At 35.5% G+C, this 21,548-nt stretch overlaps 1 protein-coding gene across 1 annotated transcript in view; it reads right to left on the reverse strand.

Moving 5' to 3' along the window:
- The window catches only part of LOC140245844 (uncharacterized), a 59,074-nt gene extending 41,386 nt beyond the window's left edge, over positions 1-17,688 (reverse strand). The window contains exons 1-7 of the mRNA XM_072325343.1: positions 17,616-17,688; positions 11,455-11,760; positions 7,670-8,011; positions 7,140-7,262; positions 5,364-5,432; positions 4,812-4,824; positions 1,762-3,298 (exon numbers count right to left, since the gene is read on the reverse strand). Coding sequence (XP_072181444.1) covers positions 1,762-3,298; positions 4,812-4,824; positions 5,364-5,432; positions 7,140-7,262; positions 7,670-8,011; positions 11,455-11,760; positions 17,616-17,688 — 2,463 coding nt within the window. The remainder of the gene's footprint in view (positions 1-1,761; positions 3,299-4,811; positions 4,825-5,363; positions 5,433-7,139; positions 7,263-7,669; positions 8,012-11,454; positions 11,761-17,615) is intronic.
- Positions 17,689-21,548: the final 3,860 nt, after the last annotated feature.

Consider the following 21,548-nt stretch of genomic DNA (forward strand, 5'->3'; position numbering starts at 1 on the left):
ACGAAATACGGGCAAATATCTACGGCCTGTTGCCATATTCTATGAGGCCGGATGCCAAATGGAATATGGCACCAGACCGTAGATATTTCCCGTATTTCGTAAGAACAAGCAGGGGGTAACGATTTTATCTTTTTAAGTGTAAGTGCTAACCTTCTTCTTGCTGATTTCCCCTCGTGAATGATGTTGAAATCGCCGGCTGTCAGCCATGACCATGTTGACTTAGGCCTACGTCTCGCGAGCTGATTACTGTATGCGCGCATGTGTGCACGTACACGCTATAAGATACTGCACTAGCCCGATATATGTTGCTGTTGTTTATCAAGCGTCTAGTGGTCTAAGGTTATGTGCGTAATACGCTTGAGGACCGCGCGCTGTCCATTTGTTTTGTACAGGATTAGCGCGCACTTTCCTATAAGCGTCTTTGGTACACGCGCAGCTGGCTGTGTAATATCATGACGTCATATCACGGAATTATATTCAGCGGTGGATTTAGCGCATGCGCACAATATGACCTTATCACGGAATACGGGATATATTCAGTGGTTGATTGACCAATGAGATCACAGAATTAACGATCACTAAAAGATGAAATATAATGTATTATCTTTTAGTGATCGTGAATTCTGTAATCTCATTGGTCAATCAACCACTTAATATATAACGTATTACGTGGATACGACGTCATGATACTGTATTACACAGCCAGCTGCGCGTGTACCAAAGACGCTTATAGGAAAGTGCGCGCTAATCCTGTACAAAACAAATGGACAGCGTGCGGTCCTCAAGCGTATTGCGCACATAACCTGAGACCACTAGACGCTTGATAAACAACAGCAACTTATATCTATCTGGCTACTGCACTGCAGTATCTTATGGCGTGTACGTGTACGTATTTGTATGCAAGCATCGCATGCAGTAATCAGCTCGCGAGACGTAGGCCTAAGTCAACATGGTCATGGCTGACAGCCGGCGATTTCAACATCATTCACGAGGGGAAATCAGTGAGAAGAAGGTTAGCACTTTAATACACTAAAAGATAAAACCGTTACCCCCTGCTTGTTCTTACGAAATACGGGAAATATCTACGGTCTGGTGCCATATTCCATTCGGCCTTCGGCCTCATGGAATATGGCACCAGACCGTAGATATTTGCCGGTATTTCGTGAACAAGCAGGGGATAACTAATAATATTAAATGGGTTAGTCAAATACCGGTTAGTGATTGGCTAGACACAGTCACGTGATGGAGGTACATTCGTTATGTCCGCCCCATGGGCCAACATTCTTGTTGTTCTCCCATTGGAAAACATTTTCACGTAACAAATACCCGCGCGCACAGTGAATTTGGCTCTGCGCGAGCTAGCGCGATCGAGTGCGTTGTGCGCGTGCTGGACCTTTACGCTAAGCGTACCTGTACCATGATATCAATAAGGTACGGTACGGTTTGATGCGGCACTTTCAGATCGTGATAATGATGGTATTTGACTAACCCATATTATATAACAGATGACGACTTTTGTTGTCGGAAACACACCAAACGTTCGACCTTCAGGGTTTGAAATGTTATTTCGGGAGGCTATAAGTCCCTCGACTTCGTCTCGGGACTTGTAACCTCCCTCAATAGCATTTCAAACCCTTCGGGTGGAACATTCGTTATGTTGCCTTCCCCGCCAGTCATCATCTATATAATGTAATAATAATAATAATAATAATAATAATAATAATAATAATAGTAATAATAATAATATAATGCATCACTCACTGCCTGGTCACAGCTCCCCATGAATACCACTGCTGACTTTGTATGCTCTGACGTATTTGGTGATATTTCATATTTTTGCCATTGTTTTCCAACTGCTCTGGCGGCCTCCCCGGTATGACATTCGAATGCAACGTCAACACAGAAATCACGATCAGAACACTTTATTAATTCATTGATGATATCAAGACCGAGCTCCTTTTTTGAAGCTGAGGCGAAGTAGAGTAGGTAGCGGAACTCTTCATATCGAGAAACAAGTTCGTTTTTTAGCTGATCGTACTTGGCAGGATCAGTAGAGTACAAATATTCGATATATACTCCTGCAACATATTCTTGAAACAATTTATGGGGAAACGAAACTGTTGATTCAACGAATGCTAAGGTGTTGGCATCGCGCCGTAGTTTTCTGTTAATGATATTTTGCTCTTTTGTCAAAACGCCCACTTTGCGGCATATCTCCATTGCATCCTGGCACTTCGTGAAGTGCTCTTCAGGAAATGAAAGCTTCTTGTCTAATATACCAGCCAGTGCTCTGTCGCCTATTTCTTGAATTGCTTTATTAGCTTCCCTTACATACATAGCAGCATTCCGAATCTTTAGATTTATACAGAATTTTGCCGCATGGTGTTCTTTCAAAAAAAAGATCATTTCTCCAAAAATCTGAGAAAAAGTTTGCATCTTTTGCATTTCTTCCCGTCTCTCTTCACTGAAGTCATTCCACATGAGGCACAGCATTGCACAGAATATTGGAAACGGGGCCATGTTCGACCGGATAATATCATTTTCTTCCATAAATCTGAGCAAGGTTTCTGCAAGAACGTCCTTCTCTCTAATCCGAAAGTACCTTTTGATATAAGCAGATACATTCCCCTTATTAAATCCTTCGACGCTAATATAAGTGTAAGCATCGGAAAGAGTCCCAGCCATAGTAAATTCATGTGTTCTCCAAGGCCGTGTGGTCACTATTACCTTGCATGACTGATATTGCTCTAATCCTAAAATTCGAATGACCACACTCTTGCTGCTTTCTTCTAGTGTCTCGTCGAACTCGTCGAAACCGTCGAACACAAGTAGCACTTTCTTTGCATTTTTTGAAATGTAGTCATCTATTTGGTCTGGTTTCACTGAATTTGAGTCAGGGAGATATTTTTTCACAATGTCGCCAATTGTTTTGCCGACAGTGACTTCTCGGAGAGGAATTACCAGCACCATTTCCAGATTTTGGAGAATATTTCCCTTGCACCAGTCCCAGGCGATTTTTGAACAAAGCGTTGTTTTACCAACACCTCCCTCACCATGGATCAGAAGGCGGTGCGTAATATTTCCACCTCTATCATTTTTCAGAAGATCTTCGTATGTTATTGGTATTTTACGAATGCCGCGTTGGTCTACTAAACTCAAATTGGTGTAGATGTCATTCAAGTCTACACGCTCCATAAAGTTAAGCGGATCCACTGTGACCTTGCGTCGAGTCTCACGGTAGTAATCCTTTAGTTCGTCTTTGCATTGCTGCACTTGTTCCTTTGTGAGCGACGGATAGCTTGTAGCATCTTAGAAATGAACAACAGGGACAAGAAAAGGAAATCGTCAGTGACAAGATAAACGACAGAGAAAGATATCACAGATATGGAACTTGCATATTAGAAAAACGTTAGTTGTGTGTGTTTGTGTGTGCTGTGTGTGTGTGTGTGTGTGTCTGTGTCTGTGTCTGTAGGCCTACTTGCGTTCAAATATCGGCTAGCAGCTCCGATTGGGATTTTTAATACAAATTTATGAATTGGTGATGCATGAGGTTATTTTGTCATGTTTCTAATTAGCATAAATGCAAATTAAAACGAGCCAACATAAACATCCATGTGCATCATTTGTTCTTTTTTACTTTGCTGCCTAAACATTTGTTTATGAAATGATTAGTTTTCAACTAGAAAACTACTGTTACTGTTTCTTTAGATTATAACTTGTAATTTTCTCATTTGTTCGCATGTGATTGTAACAACACTATTCTTCATTTTATAAGTTACATAAGAAATGAGTGAACAACACGTTATTAGATATAAAGTTCGAGTAAATTGATTAAGTGGTATGACCCCATGCTTAACAGTAACTTTCTAGGAGTAGGGGTGATTACTGTATTTTTACAGCTACATATGACCCACTTGCTGCCACTATGTGGTGGCGTCAGTGGAAATTCTTCACCCAAAAATACATTTGGTTTCTTTTTGAAAATTCCCTTATTTTGCAAGATGTATTCTTATAAAGCCTAAAAGAACATACGTTTCACTACATGGTCTAATTAAATACCGGTCAAAGATATCTCAAACTTGTTATTAAATTAAGCTCCTTAATTCACCATAGATTATCTAAAGAAACAATTAATTAATTAACAATTCCGATTAATTAACAATTCCAGGATTTTTTTCAACATTCAACCTGCATTAATAATTGTATGTAAAGCATACTGTTTGTAGAGTCTGGGACTTGTGGATCAGAGTTTTTACGTTATGAACTCTAGTTATGTGATTTATATCATTATTAGCATAAGTTATGCTAGTTGAAGTACCAACATAATTCTGACATCATCTCGAATTGTATCCGATATTATTAGCTCTATCATCATATTAGCCAATAATACTAATGCAAAAAAAAGTCTTTGTTAATCACACTCATTTTTCTAGAAAGATATCCTTGCATAGTTTTTGGTGACGACTGGTAAATAAGAAACTTTTGCTTTTAATTCTAATAATATATCACTTGTACTGTTTTATTAGACTTCGCATTGTCTCCACTCTAGGTCACACACACACACACACACACACACACACACAAAATCATCAACCGCTGCCTAAACTAGCCCTGTAATTACACTATGGTCTGATGTGTTCTTTCCTAGTTCGGGTTGGACTAGTGATTACATATTTTTCTTCTGAAATTTTAAGCTCTTTCTCAGCGATACGCGAAATAAACGATAACGTTTCACATTTTGATATACTGGCTATCGTTGCCTTTATAAAGACTAGCTTCTTACCATCAGGTGGTAAATCTAGTTTTGATACAGAGGAGTAAGACCTGGATTGATATTCCATATGCTTCTAAATACTTTCATGCTATGAATGTATGTCCTATAGAAGTACTGTGATAACGAAATCTTAAATAAGATAAATAGATTATCAAGTAAAGATAATGATAATAAAGATAATTATTCACATTGATTTCTAAACAATCATCTCTTTTTTACCTAAGCACCTTTACGCCCTTTAGCGCAGTGATGTTTAACATAAATATTATGTTTCAGCGACAATTTTTGGGTTTCTTGCGTTTATTATGTGCTTAGGACTAGCATTAATGGAAGAAGGTAAGTAAATATATATCTAATGGTGGAGAGATATATTGTGTATTCCATATTATCGCATAATCATTCCCACTCTGAAATGTTCAATAAAACTAATTTTACATTAAAAAAAGAAGGTTATTTTGGTCATGGATGCAAATAAGCAAAGGGGTTTAGTGTAAAAGTATTGTACCTCCTTTTGAATAACCATTCGCAACTATAGCAAGTTATGATTGGCACAACAACTTTCTTATCAGCTTTCTCTGACTCAGATTACCCATCAGCAGTCCTTCCTCCTCATCTTGTTGTGTATTGTTCCGTCTTCGGTTGGAATTCCAGCCACATCCTGTGAAATATAGCATCATTAGAAAATACAAAATCATAAACAGTGTAATAAAGGTTACTCAACAGACAATTTAATCCGCGTGATCAAATTGTTTAATTCTTTTAAAGACAACTGGACTCATTGATCAGAAAAGTATTTTTGAAAATGGCGAAGACGAAATTGTCATTCTGTTTCTGGTGCATGTTAATTTGTTGCTGTTGCCTTATCATCCATTACGTTACCTCCTTATGCCATATAAACATTTTGACAGTTCCTGCACCATTATTGTGTTCTAAAAAGACCAAGACTTAAACGACTACGACATAACGAACCTCTTGAACGTTTACACAAGTGCTGTTACGTGTTAGCAACAGTATCTGATGTCGGTTTTTTTTTTGTGTGTGTGTCGTGTTATATCTAATTTCCTTTTCATCTGAACATATTTCCGCGAAATTTCGTTACACCTTTGAAAATGAATGCGTCACGACAACTGTGAAGGGTCAGCACTTAAACACTCACGACGAACATAGTGTCTCACACACGCATCAATGACCGTTACCACCACATTTTGCACGTGCACATTTTAGTCTTTCGTCGATAATGTGAAAGCACTCACGTATGACTAAAGAGATAACTTTTATTTTCACACAGACCTTATCCAAGGTTCGATATTGTTGGTAGCCCTGAGCCATTGAAAATTGGTTTCGAACTACCAAATTTTCAAAACAATATATTTTTGTGGCCTGAACTTGTATTTAAACCCAAATCAAGTATTTGAATGTTAAAAGAGAATACCTTGTTTCCCTATATTTTATAGCATTAATATATACATTATTTATATTCTGTACATGCTGTTATTTTTTTTTTCAGTGACCAATATTTCAAGTTAATGCAATGACGATAGAGCAGAGGAAACATTCAGGACCGAGGCCTACCTTTAGCTAATGAATGTCAAAATACCTGTGCCAAATGATAAGGGTAGCAATGTTTGATTTGTGACACGATTTTGATATATATTTATATGTTTATGTTTCTTTAGATACAGATATAGATTATATATAGATATATTTCTTATGAACATATACATAATATATATACATGTGGGCATGAGTTTTTTTTTTGTGTGTGTGTGTTTGTGTGTGTGTGTGTGTGTGTGTGTATGTGTGCATGCGTGTGTGTATATGTTGTGGTCAATGCTGTTGTCGTCCATAAAAAGGTCCATATCTGACAGAAGTGGTTGAACAGTCGACAAATCACGAATGCAATGGTGTAATTGAATAGTTTTATTGCAAAATGAGCTCAGCGCCATTTAAAGAAAAATCGAAGTAAGTCCATCATGAGATTAGAAAATTAGACTTGTTCGGTAATACCTGACTTGTGACATGACAAGGAATATTGTAGACGTTATGATTAAGAATATGCTGTAGTTTCTTATTATTTCCTTTGGATTCTTTGGTTTTTCCTGCAGCTTTACAAATATATCAACTTAACAAGAAAGGAGTTTGACTATTCATTTTGATATTCATATTTTTCATGTATTTTCTCTAATTAATGATGGATAAACCATTAGATATCTCGCAGAAGTGGTTGATTGCCACTAACATATACTATTATTGAAGGGGGCCGATATTATGTTCATTGTTACATAGCTTATAATATTTCGAACGGTCTTCCCTTAGATCCAAATCATGTGTTGTTCACTTCGATTTGGTTAGCATTTTTTCATACTTTTTCGGAGGTCCTCCAGATAGTGCTTTGGCAGAAGTACAGCAACAAGGATGAGTAAGATGACTACGGCAACAGGAAGACCAATAGTCAGTCCAATGATGAGACCGAAATTATCACTTGTTCCTGAAATTTGTAGGAGATTGAGATACATTATTTATATATCATCAATAAATTTATTTAATATGATTTACTTAAACATGTACGTGCCCAAGAAGTAATCGACTGCAAACATAACAAGGGTGTACGTATACCATGTATACTACGCAATGAGTTCTTTTAGCAAAATGGTCACAGAAAATATCTCGAAAAGCCGTGAGGTAGGACAGTATAGTTTTTAAGTTTTTCCTAGGTAAATTAGAATCACACGCATATCATCCCACTAATAATAATAAAGATAGAAATAACATTTCTGGTTGAATACTACTTATCACTCTATCATCTAACCGTCCTTCTTTTTCTTGACTACTAGGGAATAAAAATGCATTTTCTTAAATGTTCTGAAGCATGACACAGATAAGATTTCACTGAACCTGATATAGGTAGGACAGTGATTTCTGCAGTAGACATTCCATTCAGTGAGTCACCGGTAGCATTACACAGGAAGGTTTGCTCTGTCCCATGTTCAGCAAAGACAGTGATTGTCTCGAGCCTCTCGTATGTGTCGTCTGGTAGTGTCGTCTGTCGCGAAACCACGGAATTCAGTCTCTTTCCCGAATTCTCGGTCCATGACATCGAAATGTTTGGTCTGAATCCACTAACGACACACGTTAGATTCATGTAAGGAGTGCTGAGAGGAGTTTGGTATGAACAACGGCTTTGATCGGCTAGGCTATTACCGATGCATTCCTTGATTTCATGTTTTGTTGCTATTGCTATAAATACAAACAATAAATGAAAATGTTCAAACAATGTTATTTGGTACTTGAACTCAAACCCAGCTTCCTCCAGAAATGGTAAAGACACTTCTTATATAAACTTTTATGGTAAGAACTTAATATTGCGTTATCAGTAAAATGATTCTACAATGTTCAAAGAAGATACAAAACTTGATAAGTGCACATGATGATGGAACATATAAGACATAGTCATGACACATCCGGTATCCCTCATGTTATTTTGCATGTTTCATAGATACTTAGAGTGCCTTCTTAATGCTAGTGACGATCAAATTCCTCCGCAGGTCCAAATTATCTTCTATCCAGGCGTCTATGATGTGTACTTAACTATCAGGATTGCTTCAGGACGTGAAATAATTGTATTTACTGGCATATTTCTTTTGCTTTATTATCTACTCGTGGTTTGTGAATATTCTGTGTATCATGTCATATTTGAATGTGACAGTTATCACTGTGGTGGAGAAGGGGAAGCTGTGAAGCAAATGTGTATTTCGCATTACGAATTTACTTGATATGCTGCTTTATCTTGAAAATAATGCTAATTATAATATTGATATTAATAATAATAATGATAATAATGATAATACAATGATAAGAATAATAGGTCTATAGGCTTTCCCGGTCAATTTTATACTTTTGCCCTTTATGTTCCTTTTCCGAGCATTCGATTTCACGCATTCCACGCTCGTAGCACTAAATCAGCAATCAAATTCAAAATCCAGTTATTCGAATTTACTATCGAAACTCTAAAATTCACCATCGCAGCATTCAGATTTTAGAGAAGAGCACGAAATTCGTCAGCATTTCGACGGAATCTCGTCGGTCATTCAAATTCGTGAATAGGCAACCTGCTCCAAATAACTGCATTAAATTAAAAGAAGGCCTAAATTTAGTGAGTTTGGGGTATTATTATTATTATCATTATATATATATATATATATATATATATATATATATATTATACTATTATTATATTATTTGAATTTATGGTTTTGAAGATTTGCAGTATAGGTCTACCTGTTCATTCTCAAATTTGAACTGGGGTTTCACGAAAAGGAATATACAGGCATGCACATTAGGCACTATGTTGGCCTGCAGACGAGCATAATATGGAAGGTTGATTGACACCTTCGGGGAAAAAACAACATGATTGACTTTATTGAAACCAACAACATGAACATTGTATAACAGTACGTCTTGTTTGCTGTTTATTACTATCTTATTGTTTACTTTTGCGGCACTGATGACTTGTCATTGTCGGGTTAGTGTTGGGGCGTTGTCAGCATACAATATCAAGACATATGATTAGATTGTCGTATTGTTGTTTGGATGCACTGCTGATTCGACCTTACAATTGAAAATTTAATGAGATGCAAAGCAAAGAATACATGAAGCGTTTGTTTGCAAAAACCGATAAGTCCATATTTGTCAAATGGAGATATTTGCGATTAAAGGTCAAGAAAAATAGAGAGAATAATAAGAAAATTGTTGCTTCTTTTGACCGTAACTTAAAAAATATACCTTTATATGTTGTGACCAATATATCATTTAAAGGGTATTATTTTGTACTTTATGACAGAGACCGTATATTTACTTCAAAATCTTCAAAAATGGACTTATCGGTTTTTGCAAACAAACTCTTCACATGAACATAAAACAATATCAAACTTTTAAACAATTATGATTACATTATATGCAAGCCTTCATGGGTTGTGTTTGCCCCACCTCCTTTCTCAAAAAGAAAAGTTTACTCCATTTTCTTCCTTAAATTTTCAAGGCATATTAAATGCCTTTTTCGCCTTGGACAACTTAACGTTATAATTCCGGAGCTTGGGTATTTATTCCATGGTCATCGTGTCACTGCCGGCAGCCTGGGACAGCCTGGTGGTAGTGTTGCTGCCCGGAAAGGAGTGAGATTACAGCTTCGAGTCCCACTGGTTCCTTTCATTTTTGACATGTTTGTTAATTTACAGATCAGCAGTTGCGATCTTAAGATATTTAGTTTGTAGAGGGAGACAAATTGAAGACATTCATACCTGAAGTACCTTTTTATCATAGTAGCACACGGCACCCTTATTTTGTACGTTTTCATGTGTAAATGTTGGTGTTTCGGAGATATGTTTGCTATTTAATATGTCTGGCCTGATTACTCTCGTCCTCCTATAAGGACATATAATATAATGATGTGTAATCTGAGGAACCTACTAAAAAGCAGTGCTTGTAGGATGTAGGTTCCAAAGTTATAATATGGGCGTCTAATACAACATGCTTACTACGAAAGATGACGAAATATATGCGAAATAATATGTTGAGATTATGATAAAATCTACGGTATGTACAAAATAGTAATGTTCATGATAAAACTCAAGGTTTCAATACTACATAAGGTTGCAGTTTTGGTCAAGCAAATTTAGTCACCCGAGCGAGGCATTATTGCGAATTCCTACAGATACATCAAATGATCACGGCAAGAATATAAACGTAGGATTAAAAAAGAACGGTTTTTAGATTTGCTTAAGGGAACTCGAAAATTTGATTCCAACCGAACAGAATCTAACTCATTCTAGAAAGAAGGGCTGGTAGAAGTAATTGTCTCAAGGGCTAAAACTGTACGAACAGGGGGAAAGTTATAATCCACTGTGTCATGTAGGGTAATTATGGACTTCCACTGTTTTTAACAAACATTGAGGAAAGTAAACTAGGAAGAACGTTAATGTTCAACTTATAAATAAAATTCCAACGTGAAACAAATACAAATCAGAAACTTTTAGTAATTTACTGGAAACAAATAATTCATTTGTATAATCCAAAAAATACGCACAATTGATAATCCTCAAGGGCTTTCTCTGAATCAAAAATAACCAATCAATTTTAGTCTGAGCAATTCCCCCAGGCCAATATTCCGTAATTTAAGTTAAGGTAAAAATAGAGTTGGATATATGTCTACTAGGACTCTCGTTAAGACTTTGGCATCATGGCCCCTTTATTCATATCCACAGAAATACATCTTTTCCCTTCACTTTTTCTATCATGTTACTGTACAATGCAGGTGGACTTCATCAATGAGATTTGATACGACATAACGGCAGAATGTGTGTTTGTCATTTTACTCCGTTTTGTTGACAAAAAAAAAAAACTGTGGATATGAAAAGATTTACAAAAATACCAGAATTAGACAAAGGTAATAATAATGTCGTCAACCAGAGTGAAGAAGACAATTCTATTTTATCAACTATCATTTAATGCCACACTAAGTTATATGTTTCATACTGACATATTTGTTATTATGTCAGCAATTTTTTAATCGATTTAGCTTGCACATTTACATTTCTTCTTTTTTTTTTATTTCATCAACTTCATGTAAGGTTGTCCCTTGTTCCCGAAAAAAGTCTATATGAAAAAAAAAAAATGTTACTCACCATTAACTGTCATGAGGGTGGAATTCTCTAAAATCTGGTGATCGCGCAGAGCCACTTCGCAATGGTAGAGACCCTCATCTGCCACCTCCAAGTCACTGATGAGGAGGTTGAAGTTCTTGTCGACATTGAATCGCTCCTCTGTGCTCTCGAAGCTCCCATCGAAGAATCCAGCCTTGGTCTCCTTCTGATGTGAGACGCTCTCCTTGATCCACGCAACAGCAACAGGCTCCTCCTGGAACTCACACGGTAGTCGGATGTCATCCCCTTTCCATCCCAGAACGTTAGGAGCGGTGCCTACCATTGAGGCTAGACGATAAATATACGTCGAAGTATTAATGGCATGCTTATTTAAAGTATATACAACCTCCTTTTGCCACCTCATGTTACCTCCAATACGAAATGTTACACAAAGGAGTTGCTTTTAGCAGAAAATCCACTTGTGGACTTCGGTCAGGGAGAAAAACCCGATTTTTTTTTTTCGATGAAATTCCAGTCCAATTAAAAGACAATCTGATAACAAGGAATAAGATTTCGTAAGCAAAACAGTAAAAACAGTAAACGGTATATATGTTATAATGAAGATTGAAAGGAATCTTTTATATATCTATGACAGTCCTTCCTCCATCAAACTTCCGAGAGACGTTAAGTGTGTCAATCAATGGGTAGACATTTTGTTATACACGTTGGAATATTATGTTTCCAAAAAGGTGCTTCAAAATGCATAGCAACTATATAAGAAAAAGATATGGCATGTCGAGAATAGTATGAAACAACCACCAACAAACGTTGATCAATTATGTAATATTTTAATATGTCATTGAGCACTGCTGTTAGTGCCAAATGAATTTAAACTTGCCAAAATAGTTCCTTTTTGTAAAAAAGAGAGTTCACAGAATATTGAAAATTATACACCTGTTGCTCTCCTCTCTATTTTTGCTAAACTACTTTAAAGACTTATGTATGATAGGCTTTATGATTATCTTACCATGGAGAATATTTTAATTCCTGAACAGTTTGGTTTTCGGAAAAATCATTCCACCTCATTGAATTTTATATATTTTACTGATTATATTTTACAAGAAATTGATAAAGGTAATATTTGTTGTGGAGAGTTCATGGACCTCTCAAAAGCTTTCGACACCATCAACCACCATGACTTTTTAACAAAGCTATGTTCATATGGAATAAGGGCTTTACCTCTACACTGGTTTTCTAATTGAATAGAAAGCAATATGTGGTGGTTGATGGTGTCGAATCCATGCAAGGAGAGGTAAACATCAGTGTAACTCAGGGCTCTGTGCTGGGGCCACTGTTATTTTTATGTTAATGTATTGTCAATTGTTCAAAACTACTGATTTTTTTTTTTTTTTTTTTTTGCTGATGACACTATAGTATCATATTATCACAGAAATGTAAACACACTTATATTTACCCTGAATAATGAATTACAATCGTTGAATGAATGGTTTAAATGTAATAACTTATTTTTGAATTTTACAAAAACAAAGTATGTTTTATTTCACTCTAAGAGAAAGAAAATTTCCGTAAATTCTGATTTGATTAAGATTAAAAATGGAATGACTGAAAGAACTCAAATTATAGATTTTCTTGGTATTTCTATTCATGAGTCTCTTGAATGCAAGCACCACTTAGAAAACATATTTTCGAAAGTATCAAAATGTGTTGGAGTGTTATCTAAATTGGTAGATTTTGTACCTAGAAACATTTTATTTTATATTAGTACAATGCAATAATATTACCACATTTTAATTATTGTAATGAAATATGGGGTAAGACATATACAACTCATGTTGAGAAATTATATGTTACAAAAGCGTGCGATAAGATTGATTGATTTCTAAGTTGAATTCTCGCAGTTCAAGTGTGCCAATCTTTGTCAAGTTAAAAATTCTACCCATTTATGACCTTGTTCGATTTAATATATTAGTGTTTATGTTTAAGTATCATAAAAGTATTCTCCCAACTTTGTTTCATGATATGTTTAAATGTGATTTGTGTTTTCATGATTATTCTACTCGGGAAAGATATAGCCTGAGAATGCCATTAGCCCGTTTAACAGTTAGAACTCTTTCAATTCGTTTTACAGGCGTAAATGAATGTAATTCAATTAGTCCAGATCTCAAGTTCAGCACTACACTTTCTCGCTTCAGAACACTATTCAAACAGCATCCATGACTGAGTAGACTGCTTGTTACCAAATTTCTTCTTCTCTTTACTTCTCTGATCCTGACATTGCTACTGAATGAGTGTGTTGGGTGTGCGCTGTGTGTGTGATAAGAACGTGGTGTATGTGTGTAGGGCTGATTTTTTTTTTGTACTTTTTTTTCTTTTCATTTTTGCAAAATATACCATTTAACGACTGTATTTTGTATAACCATATTTTGAGCCCCAACAACAAGCACCAGGTGATTCAAAGGGGTCCCGGCATTAATTTCCATAACATGTGCATGTATGCTTACACATTGCTTTTGTTTTTATTGTGTACATAATGTACTTTTGATTTATTTTGTGCCGAATAAATTGAATTGAATTGAATTGAATTGAAATTTAATTGAATAAAGAAAGTCCTTATCATATGCACAACAAACGTAAAATTGTTACTGTAAACGTGTTATCATTACTATGGGCAGTGAAACAAGCCATAGAGCTCACTCAAAATTGTGTCAGGTCCGGAGTGGGACAAGTTTTCATTCTATTCTACTCACAGTTTTTTTTTTTTTATCAATTCAGACGTCTAATTTCCATCTCAGCATGTATAAATGTAAATCTATATAAGCGGTAATAAATTAGTAGGACTTTTTGAAATCTGAGAGTTTCCTTATTGGCCTGAGCAGTCACCACAAGAACTGCATGCATGATTGTCGAATTCAATTTTGGCTGCTTTACTTTTATAACATAATCAGCAACTTAAATTAAAGATATTTGGATTCATATAATTTGTGTATATATATTCTCAAATGTGGCATCCTCATTTTAATGCCCCCGCCCCCCCCAAAAAAAAAAAATCAAAAAAGGCAATTATTCACTAGGAGCTGACATAACAAGTACGGCGAATTTGATAGACGCATATTGATAATGGAATATGACATGTGTATAAAACAATTAAGAATAAATAAGCATGCACATGGCTCGTGGTGGAAAATGATCCTATAGGTGTTCATTTTTTCTTGTTTGATTTTTTTTTGGGGGGGGGGCGGTTTCCTTCTTTGTTTTCTTTTGTCTTTGAATCTCTACTTTTGCCATGTTTGATAAATTTCCCGCATTCAAAATATTATGCTTACATTCCTCTTCGTTGATTTCTTGCACTCTTTCCCATTGCTAGGATTGGCAAAGTTCATCTTGAATCTAAGAATGTGCTATCGTCTTCCGTGAACATAATTTAAACACATTAACATGTATACAAGGATTAACGTTATGTTTCTTTGTCCGTGATCAGGTACATGACGCTTGTATATCTGTATATATGTATATCTTTATGTATTACTGCATTCATGACAATGGGTCCACCCTTTGGTAACACTTTAGATTCAAAACTACCTCTCTGTTCCAGGCAGTATTCAGTCTTTCTCACATACTACCTTGTAAAAGCAATTTCCTGCAGAACTTATGACTTATGACTTATAATCTTTGTACTTGTATCATGATTTCGCAATATACACCATTAAAATCTGCGGACAAAATCCTACAAGGATACGGGTGTATAGAATGTTTAGAGTCAGTAATCTGTTGTGGTTGGATGAACACCAGAAAGCTTAGTGTTGAATGCACGGCATTAAGAGAGATGAGATAACATAGCGCGTTTGTAGAATGCAGCTGGTATTATATACATTGTATGAGGTTAAATCTCTCAATTAAAGTGATGCTTTATTGAAAAATATTTCTTTTTATCAACACTTTGCTAAATAGGTCTGTTAATTCTAGGGTTGTGCATTCTGTAATGAGAATTATTGTTGCATTTCTATTCTTGGTTCTTTGTGATCTTATAGGTCTATCTTGTTACTCATTCTCCATGATACAAAAAAAAAGGTTAGAAAATAGCACTTTTTTGGAAGAAAAATAAATCAGAAGTCAATCGGATTATTCTGGACATTCTTTTTCTAAAATGTGGGGAATGATGGAATTAGGATATTGGCAATTAATGGTCAAGATGCGGTCATTAGGTATACAAAGTTTTAGTTTTGGAGTAGGCATATCGTTTCTGTTCTCATGCATGTTGCTTATTCATGACACTTCAATACTTTGCAACTACCAACCACGGCATGATAAATACTTGATTGTCCCCATTCTATTTTCTTTTTCTTTCTCTCTAGCTTCATTTGCCAGACTTCTCTGGCTCGTGTCTGAATTTTCCCCGGCCACTCCCATGAATCCCATGCATTCACACACTAATTGTTTAGAAACAACATTTCATTACAAAGTATTCGAAGTGTGAATAATGCATGCTTCGCAGTTCATCGCAGTTACTCCCGAACTTGTTACAAGGAAGCCACAATAGCCACAAAAACCATTTCACAAAGATCGTCCATGTACAGTTATTTTGGTATGTGTTCGTATAGAGCCGCAATTCTGCAACCTCGAGCATTTAAAATTGAGGAATTAAACTTGAGTAGTGTGCTTAGTTTTACATGTATGTCAAATATGAAGATGACTGGGTAAAAAGAAGTTGATTGGGGCGGGGGAGAGGCTTAAGCCACCACAACCATGATAACAGAGTTGCTCGGCCGTGACAAAGGTACATTACAAAGTCATGTACACTAATTGTATATACAGTACGTTAAAATTCACCTTGAGCAGCTAAATACTCGGGAAAATTGTTATCGGCATGAAAACCTTTAAAACAAAGGAAGTCAAACAGAGATTGGGAAAGACAAGTCATTTGAATCCTACCCCGTCGCAACTTTCAAAATCATTAATCAACAGCAGCAGCAACCTTCGAAAGTCAGCTATCCAGACCAGCTGCCTTATTTGAATCTATTCACCTCCTAATGTGTTTTTCTTTTCCTGCGGCCAAAGCTTCTCATTATTGTTTTTTTTAACATTGCTTCCGCTTAGAGAATTTGAACGTAATAAATGTATATATATATATATATATATTTATATATATCTATATATATATATATATATATATATATATATATATATATATATTTATATATATATATATATGTGACCCGCTACAACAAAATGATCCTAAAGTCGGGTGAGGTCGATTATTTGAAATTTGCATGACAAAATTCCCTAATCTTTCTGCTTTAAATTGATATATAACACATCTTATGAAAATAATCGGCTGCGGAGATATCGATGTTTAAAAGAGAGCATGTCGAGACGTATGGGAAATCACTGTTTCGAGAAAAGCGCTCTAAAAGTTTTCCTTGCGACGCAATCACGATCAAGGGACAGCAAGTCAGTTTTCACCTCCGGACAATAGAAGGCAAACCCTAGCAACCCCCGAAATGCTCATTCAAGCACAGCGTCAGCGGTCTCCTCACCGACCAATCAGTGACCAGGATGCCAGGAAAAGCGGCTGGGCATAGCGCACCCCGCCCGCACGCACCAGTCGACTTGGCAGTGTGCGAGCTTCACGCTTCAGTTAGCGGCAAGCAGCAAACTGACCAATGAGATCACTCCGGTCGTTGTTAGGGGCGGAGCCTATCTGTGGCGCTCAATCCAAATTTTCGAACCGGTTTCTGCTTGGTTGAAACGCCAAAAACATGGCCCAGAAAAACGCTATTTTTAGGTCTTTCCTTTCATCATTTTGCTTCAAAATTTCGACAGATGATAGAAGACATGTCAGACTCCAATAATATGTCAAAATCAGAAAATCGTAAGTTTTGATCAATTATGATGCTCTGACTTCAAACTCGATTTTCACGGCTTCGACCGTGCGCGACTTTAGGACCTTTTTGTTGTAGCGGGTCACATATATATATATATATATATATATATATATATATATTATATATATATATATATATATATATATATATATATTACTTTCCCTAAACTGAGAGAATTAGCGATGTCAATCTTATCTGGTATCTGAACCTCTAATAAAAATAATCAAATTTAACAAGTTTCTCTTGTTCCATGATTTCTGCATTAGATCTACAGTTTCAATTAGGAAATGTTACACATACCTTTTGCAGTGGGGCACCAGAACGTAAACGACGTCAGTGTCAGTAGGAGAACGAGGTCGTATCTTCCATCCATCGCACATTATACAAAGTTTCATACTGTTTGCATAAAACAAAGTGAGTATAGCATCCTACCGCACGTTTAAATCATTACTCCCGTCAAATTATCACTAATATTATCATTCACAATGTCGGTTGTTGAACACACCACATACACTGCACCTTTTCAGGATAAAGGGATTCTTTTATTAGCGATATAATGGAGAAGTAAATGCGTCGTTCAAATCCTCGACGTACCCATTTGCTTGCTGGTTTGTCGAAATGTCATTATCTCAATTTCCTTGTGGCGTACATATCTATATCACATCGTTAACAATACATTTTCTCTCGGCGGGAGACACGTCGGTTCAAAGTACAAGGTTGGATAAATTGTGCTTGTTTACACAGTAGCGTTGGCAAACGGATGCATGAATTTTTTTATGATTTCACAGGGCAAAAAAAAAAAATCTAGGTTCTTACTTATCGAACAAAGGGTAATTTCATTATTTAGGGCAGTAAAGGCCAAACTGAAATCCAATGCCGTGAGTGCTCTGTGGTGGTTGTGTATGCAATCTAGAACTGTGCACGACGGAACATCCATCATTCGCTGTGGAAATAAGCAGTGTACCCAGTTCAAGAGCTTCTAACAATAATGGCATACCTTGATACCTTGATGTAGTAATCCCTTGAAGCAGCTTGTACATGAAGCTATACTGGGATGAACTCGAGCTGTGTGTCATGAGGGGGTGTCATTCAGTGTATGTACACATGTCTCACTATCATACAATAAAATGTGAGTATAGGTGCTCAGTGCGAGTAAAAACAGGCATAAATACATTATCACTCGCGTTTGATTAATCATCCTATTCATGTACAAGTTATAGATTAACCTGAAACATCACAAACAAGTATCTTTCATTCTTTTCAATTTCAATTCAATTCAAAGGTTTTATTTTCACTTCTTTCAACAGAATGTACAAAAAAAAAAAATATAGATTCTACATGCGTTTGAAGGAATGATACATAGATAGCAAAGAATAACATTTGTCAATAATCATTACAAAATTAGGCATTTTTCATACAGACATATTTATACATTCTGCGAAAAAAAGTGGAGGTACCCACTCAAAAGACTATGCTTGTACAACGTGGGCACCTCACAGGAGGAATAAAAAAAGGTGAAAACTTAACTACAAGTGTGCGGGATGAAAAAAGAAGTGGAAAAGGGGAAAGGGAAGAAGCAGAAATACAAGTAAAGAGACGAGACAACTAAAAACAAAAAGCCTAGATCAATCGATACATTCAAGATCAAACCAACAGAGACTATTAGCCATATTAGAAGTGTAGAGCGTTGAAAGCGACGAGAAAGTGATATATACAATTGTATGGAATTGCTGATAGCAGAACATATTATCTGCTCTGTAAAGGCACGTGTAATAATGTACAAGTTTGCAGTAAGAAAAACAGGGGATGCGATGTGGAATTCCGCGAAAGACGCGACCTATAACAAGCCTATGAAAAATCAATAGCATCCTGGTGCTTACAAAACCTACTTACTGAAAAAGATAAACAAACAAAATTAATTTCTTTCTGTTACATTATAAGACTTAAAGAGGAATGATTTCAATCTTTTTTTGAATGAAAACAAAGAAGGAGCATTTTTTATGTCTGGACTAAGGGAGTTCCAGAATCTTGGGCCTGTATAAATGAATGTCTGCTGAGCTAACACAGTTCTAAGCAGGGGCAAGTGAAATTCATTAGACTGTCTTGTTGGGTAACTATGGTATGTCAGGTTACGAGGAAACATAGAATCAAATATAAACGGAAGACAGTTGTTATTATAACTATACATAAATTGTCCTAAATGAAATAAAAACAAATCTTTAATTTTCAGAATCTTATTTTCAGAAAACAAAGAAGCTGTATGAGAGCAAGGAGCGGCATTACAAATGATTCGAAGTGCCTTCTTTTGTAACAATAAAACCCTATCTAGTAATGTTTGATGCGTGTTTCCCCATGCCAAAATTCCGTAATTTAAATAAGGTAATATCAAAGACGAATACAGTATAAATAAAGAATGTGGGGGAAGAAACAATTTGAACCTGTTAATGACGCCTATATTACGTGAAATAATTTTACAAACATAATCTATATGAAATTTCCAAGAAAGTTTATTATCTATTGTGATTCCAAGAAATTTTGTATATGAAACACTTTCTAAAACAGTATCATCAAAATAAATATCCATATTCAAATTATCTAAAGTGTTAGTAAAAAACATATACTTGGTTTTATTGATATTCAGGGACAGCTTATTAGCTCGTATCCAATCTCGTAAATTTTGTAACTCCGAATTTACTGTATGCACAAGAGTATTTGGATCTTCATGAGAATAAAACACATTTGAGTCATCGGCGAAAAGTATGAATGATAACACTTGGGAGGAAGCACATAAATCATTAATATAAACAATAAACAACAACGGCCCCAATATACTACCTTGTGGCACGCCACAAATTAGTTCTCTCATATCAGAGTTATAATTGTTTATTGAAACATATTGTTTACGATCAGTTAGATAACTCCTGAACCACTCCAAGGCCTTCCCACGTATACCATAGTGGGATAACTTATAAAGCAATATATTATGATTAATAGTGTCGAAGGCCTTGGAGAAGTCCAGGAAGATACCGATCATATGAGAGTGATTATCTAAAGGATGTGCTACTTTATCAATGAAATTCAAAAATGCATGAGAGGTGCTATGCTTTTCTCGAAAACCAAACTGGGAGTTTGTTAGAACACAATGCGTCTTCAAAAAATTTATTGTTCTTTAATATATAATTTTCTCTAAGATTTTTGATATACAAGATAATAAAGAAATAGGTCTATAATTACTAATATCTAAGTTATCACCATTCTTAAATATAGGAATAACTTTGGCTATTTTCCTTTGTTCCGGAAACTGACCATTTGACATTGACAAATTGAAAATATACACCAAAGGATCCACAATAGAATATATTGCTCCTTTTAAAATCATATTGCTTATATCATCATAACCTGCACTTTTTTTATTTTTCAAACCAGAAACAATATCAATAACCTCATACCTAGTGGTAGGAGTAAAAAATATAGAATGTGTATTATACTGATTCAAAAAATCAGTAAAATGTTTCTCAGTATTGGGATTTTCTTGAGCAATATCTTCTCCAATAGTTGTGAAATATTTATTGAAAATATTTACAATATCTTGAGAAGTATCAATAACCTTGTCATCAAATCGAATATTTGATATACCAGAGATTTCGGTTGATATATTCATAGCTTATTTTAATACATTCCACGTACTTTTTATGTCATATCTATATCTCTGCAATTGCTTATGATAATATTTTTTCTTTTCTATACGTAATATTTTTGTGATTTTTATACGAAGTGTATTTCAAACGTGCTTGCTCACTTCTTTTCATCTTAAATGAGTAAAACAATTTATTTTTTCTATTAATAGATCGTAAAATGGACTTTGTAATCCAAGGAAGCCTTGGTGTTGTTTTATAATTCCCCCGTTTGTATTTTCTTTTGGGAATACATATATCCAAATGATTATTCAAAACATCAAAAAAAAAATTATTCAAAGACAAATTAATGTCATCTGTATCAAACACACATCCCGAATTAGCATTATCTAAAGAAGCACAAAAGGAAAACAAATTTTCTTGAGTTACTCTACGCCTTTCCTGACAATGAAATGGATTAACATTGCTATGATTATACTTAAAGGGTGTGTACAGTTCTGGTCGAGGTGAAGATTTAGCTTTTAACGTTTTGTGAGATATTCAGAAACCACTCTATGAGATGTCAAAGAGCATGCAGTTCTAAGGGGTATCAAAAGTT

Source organism: Diadema setosum, unplaced genomic scaffold (assembly GCF_964275005.1).
Source record: "Diadema setosum unplaced genomic scaffold, eeDiaSeto1 scaffold_41, whole genome shotgun sequence".
Classification (NCBI taxonomy): Eukaryota; Metazoa; Echinodermata; class Echinoidea; order Diadematoida; family Diadematidae; genus Diadema; species Diadema setosum.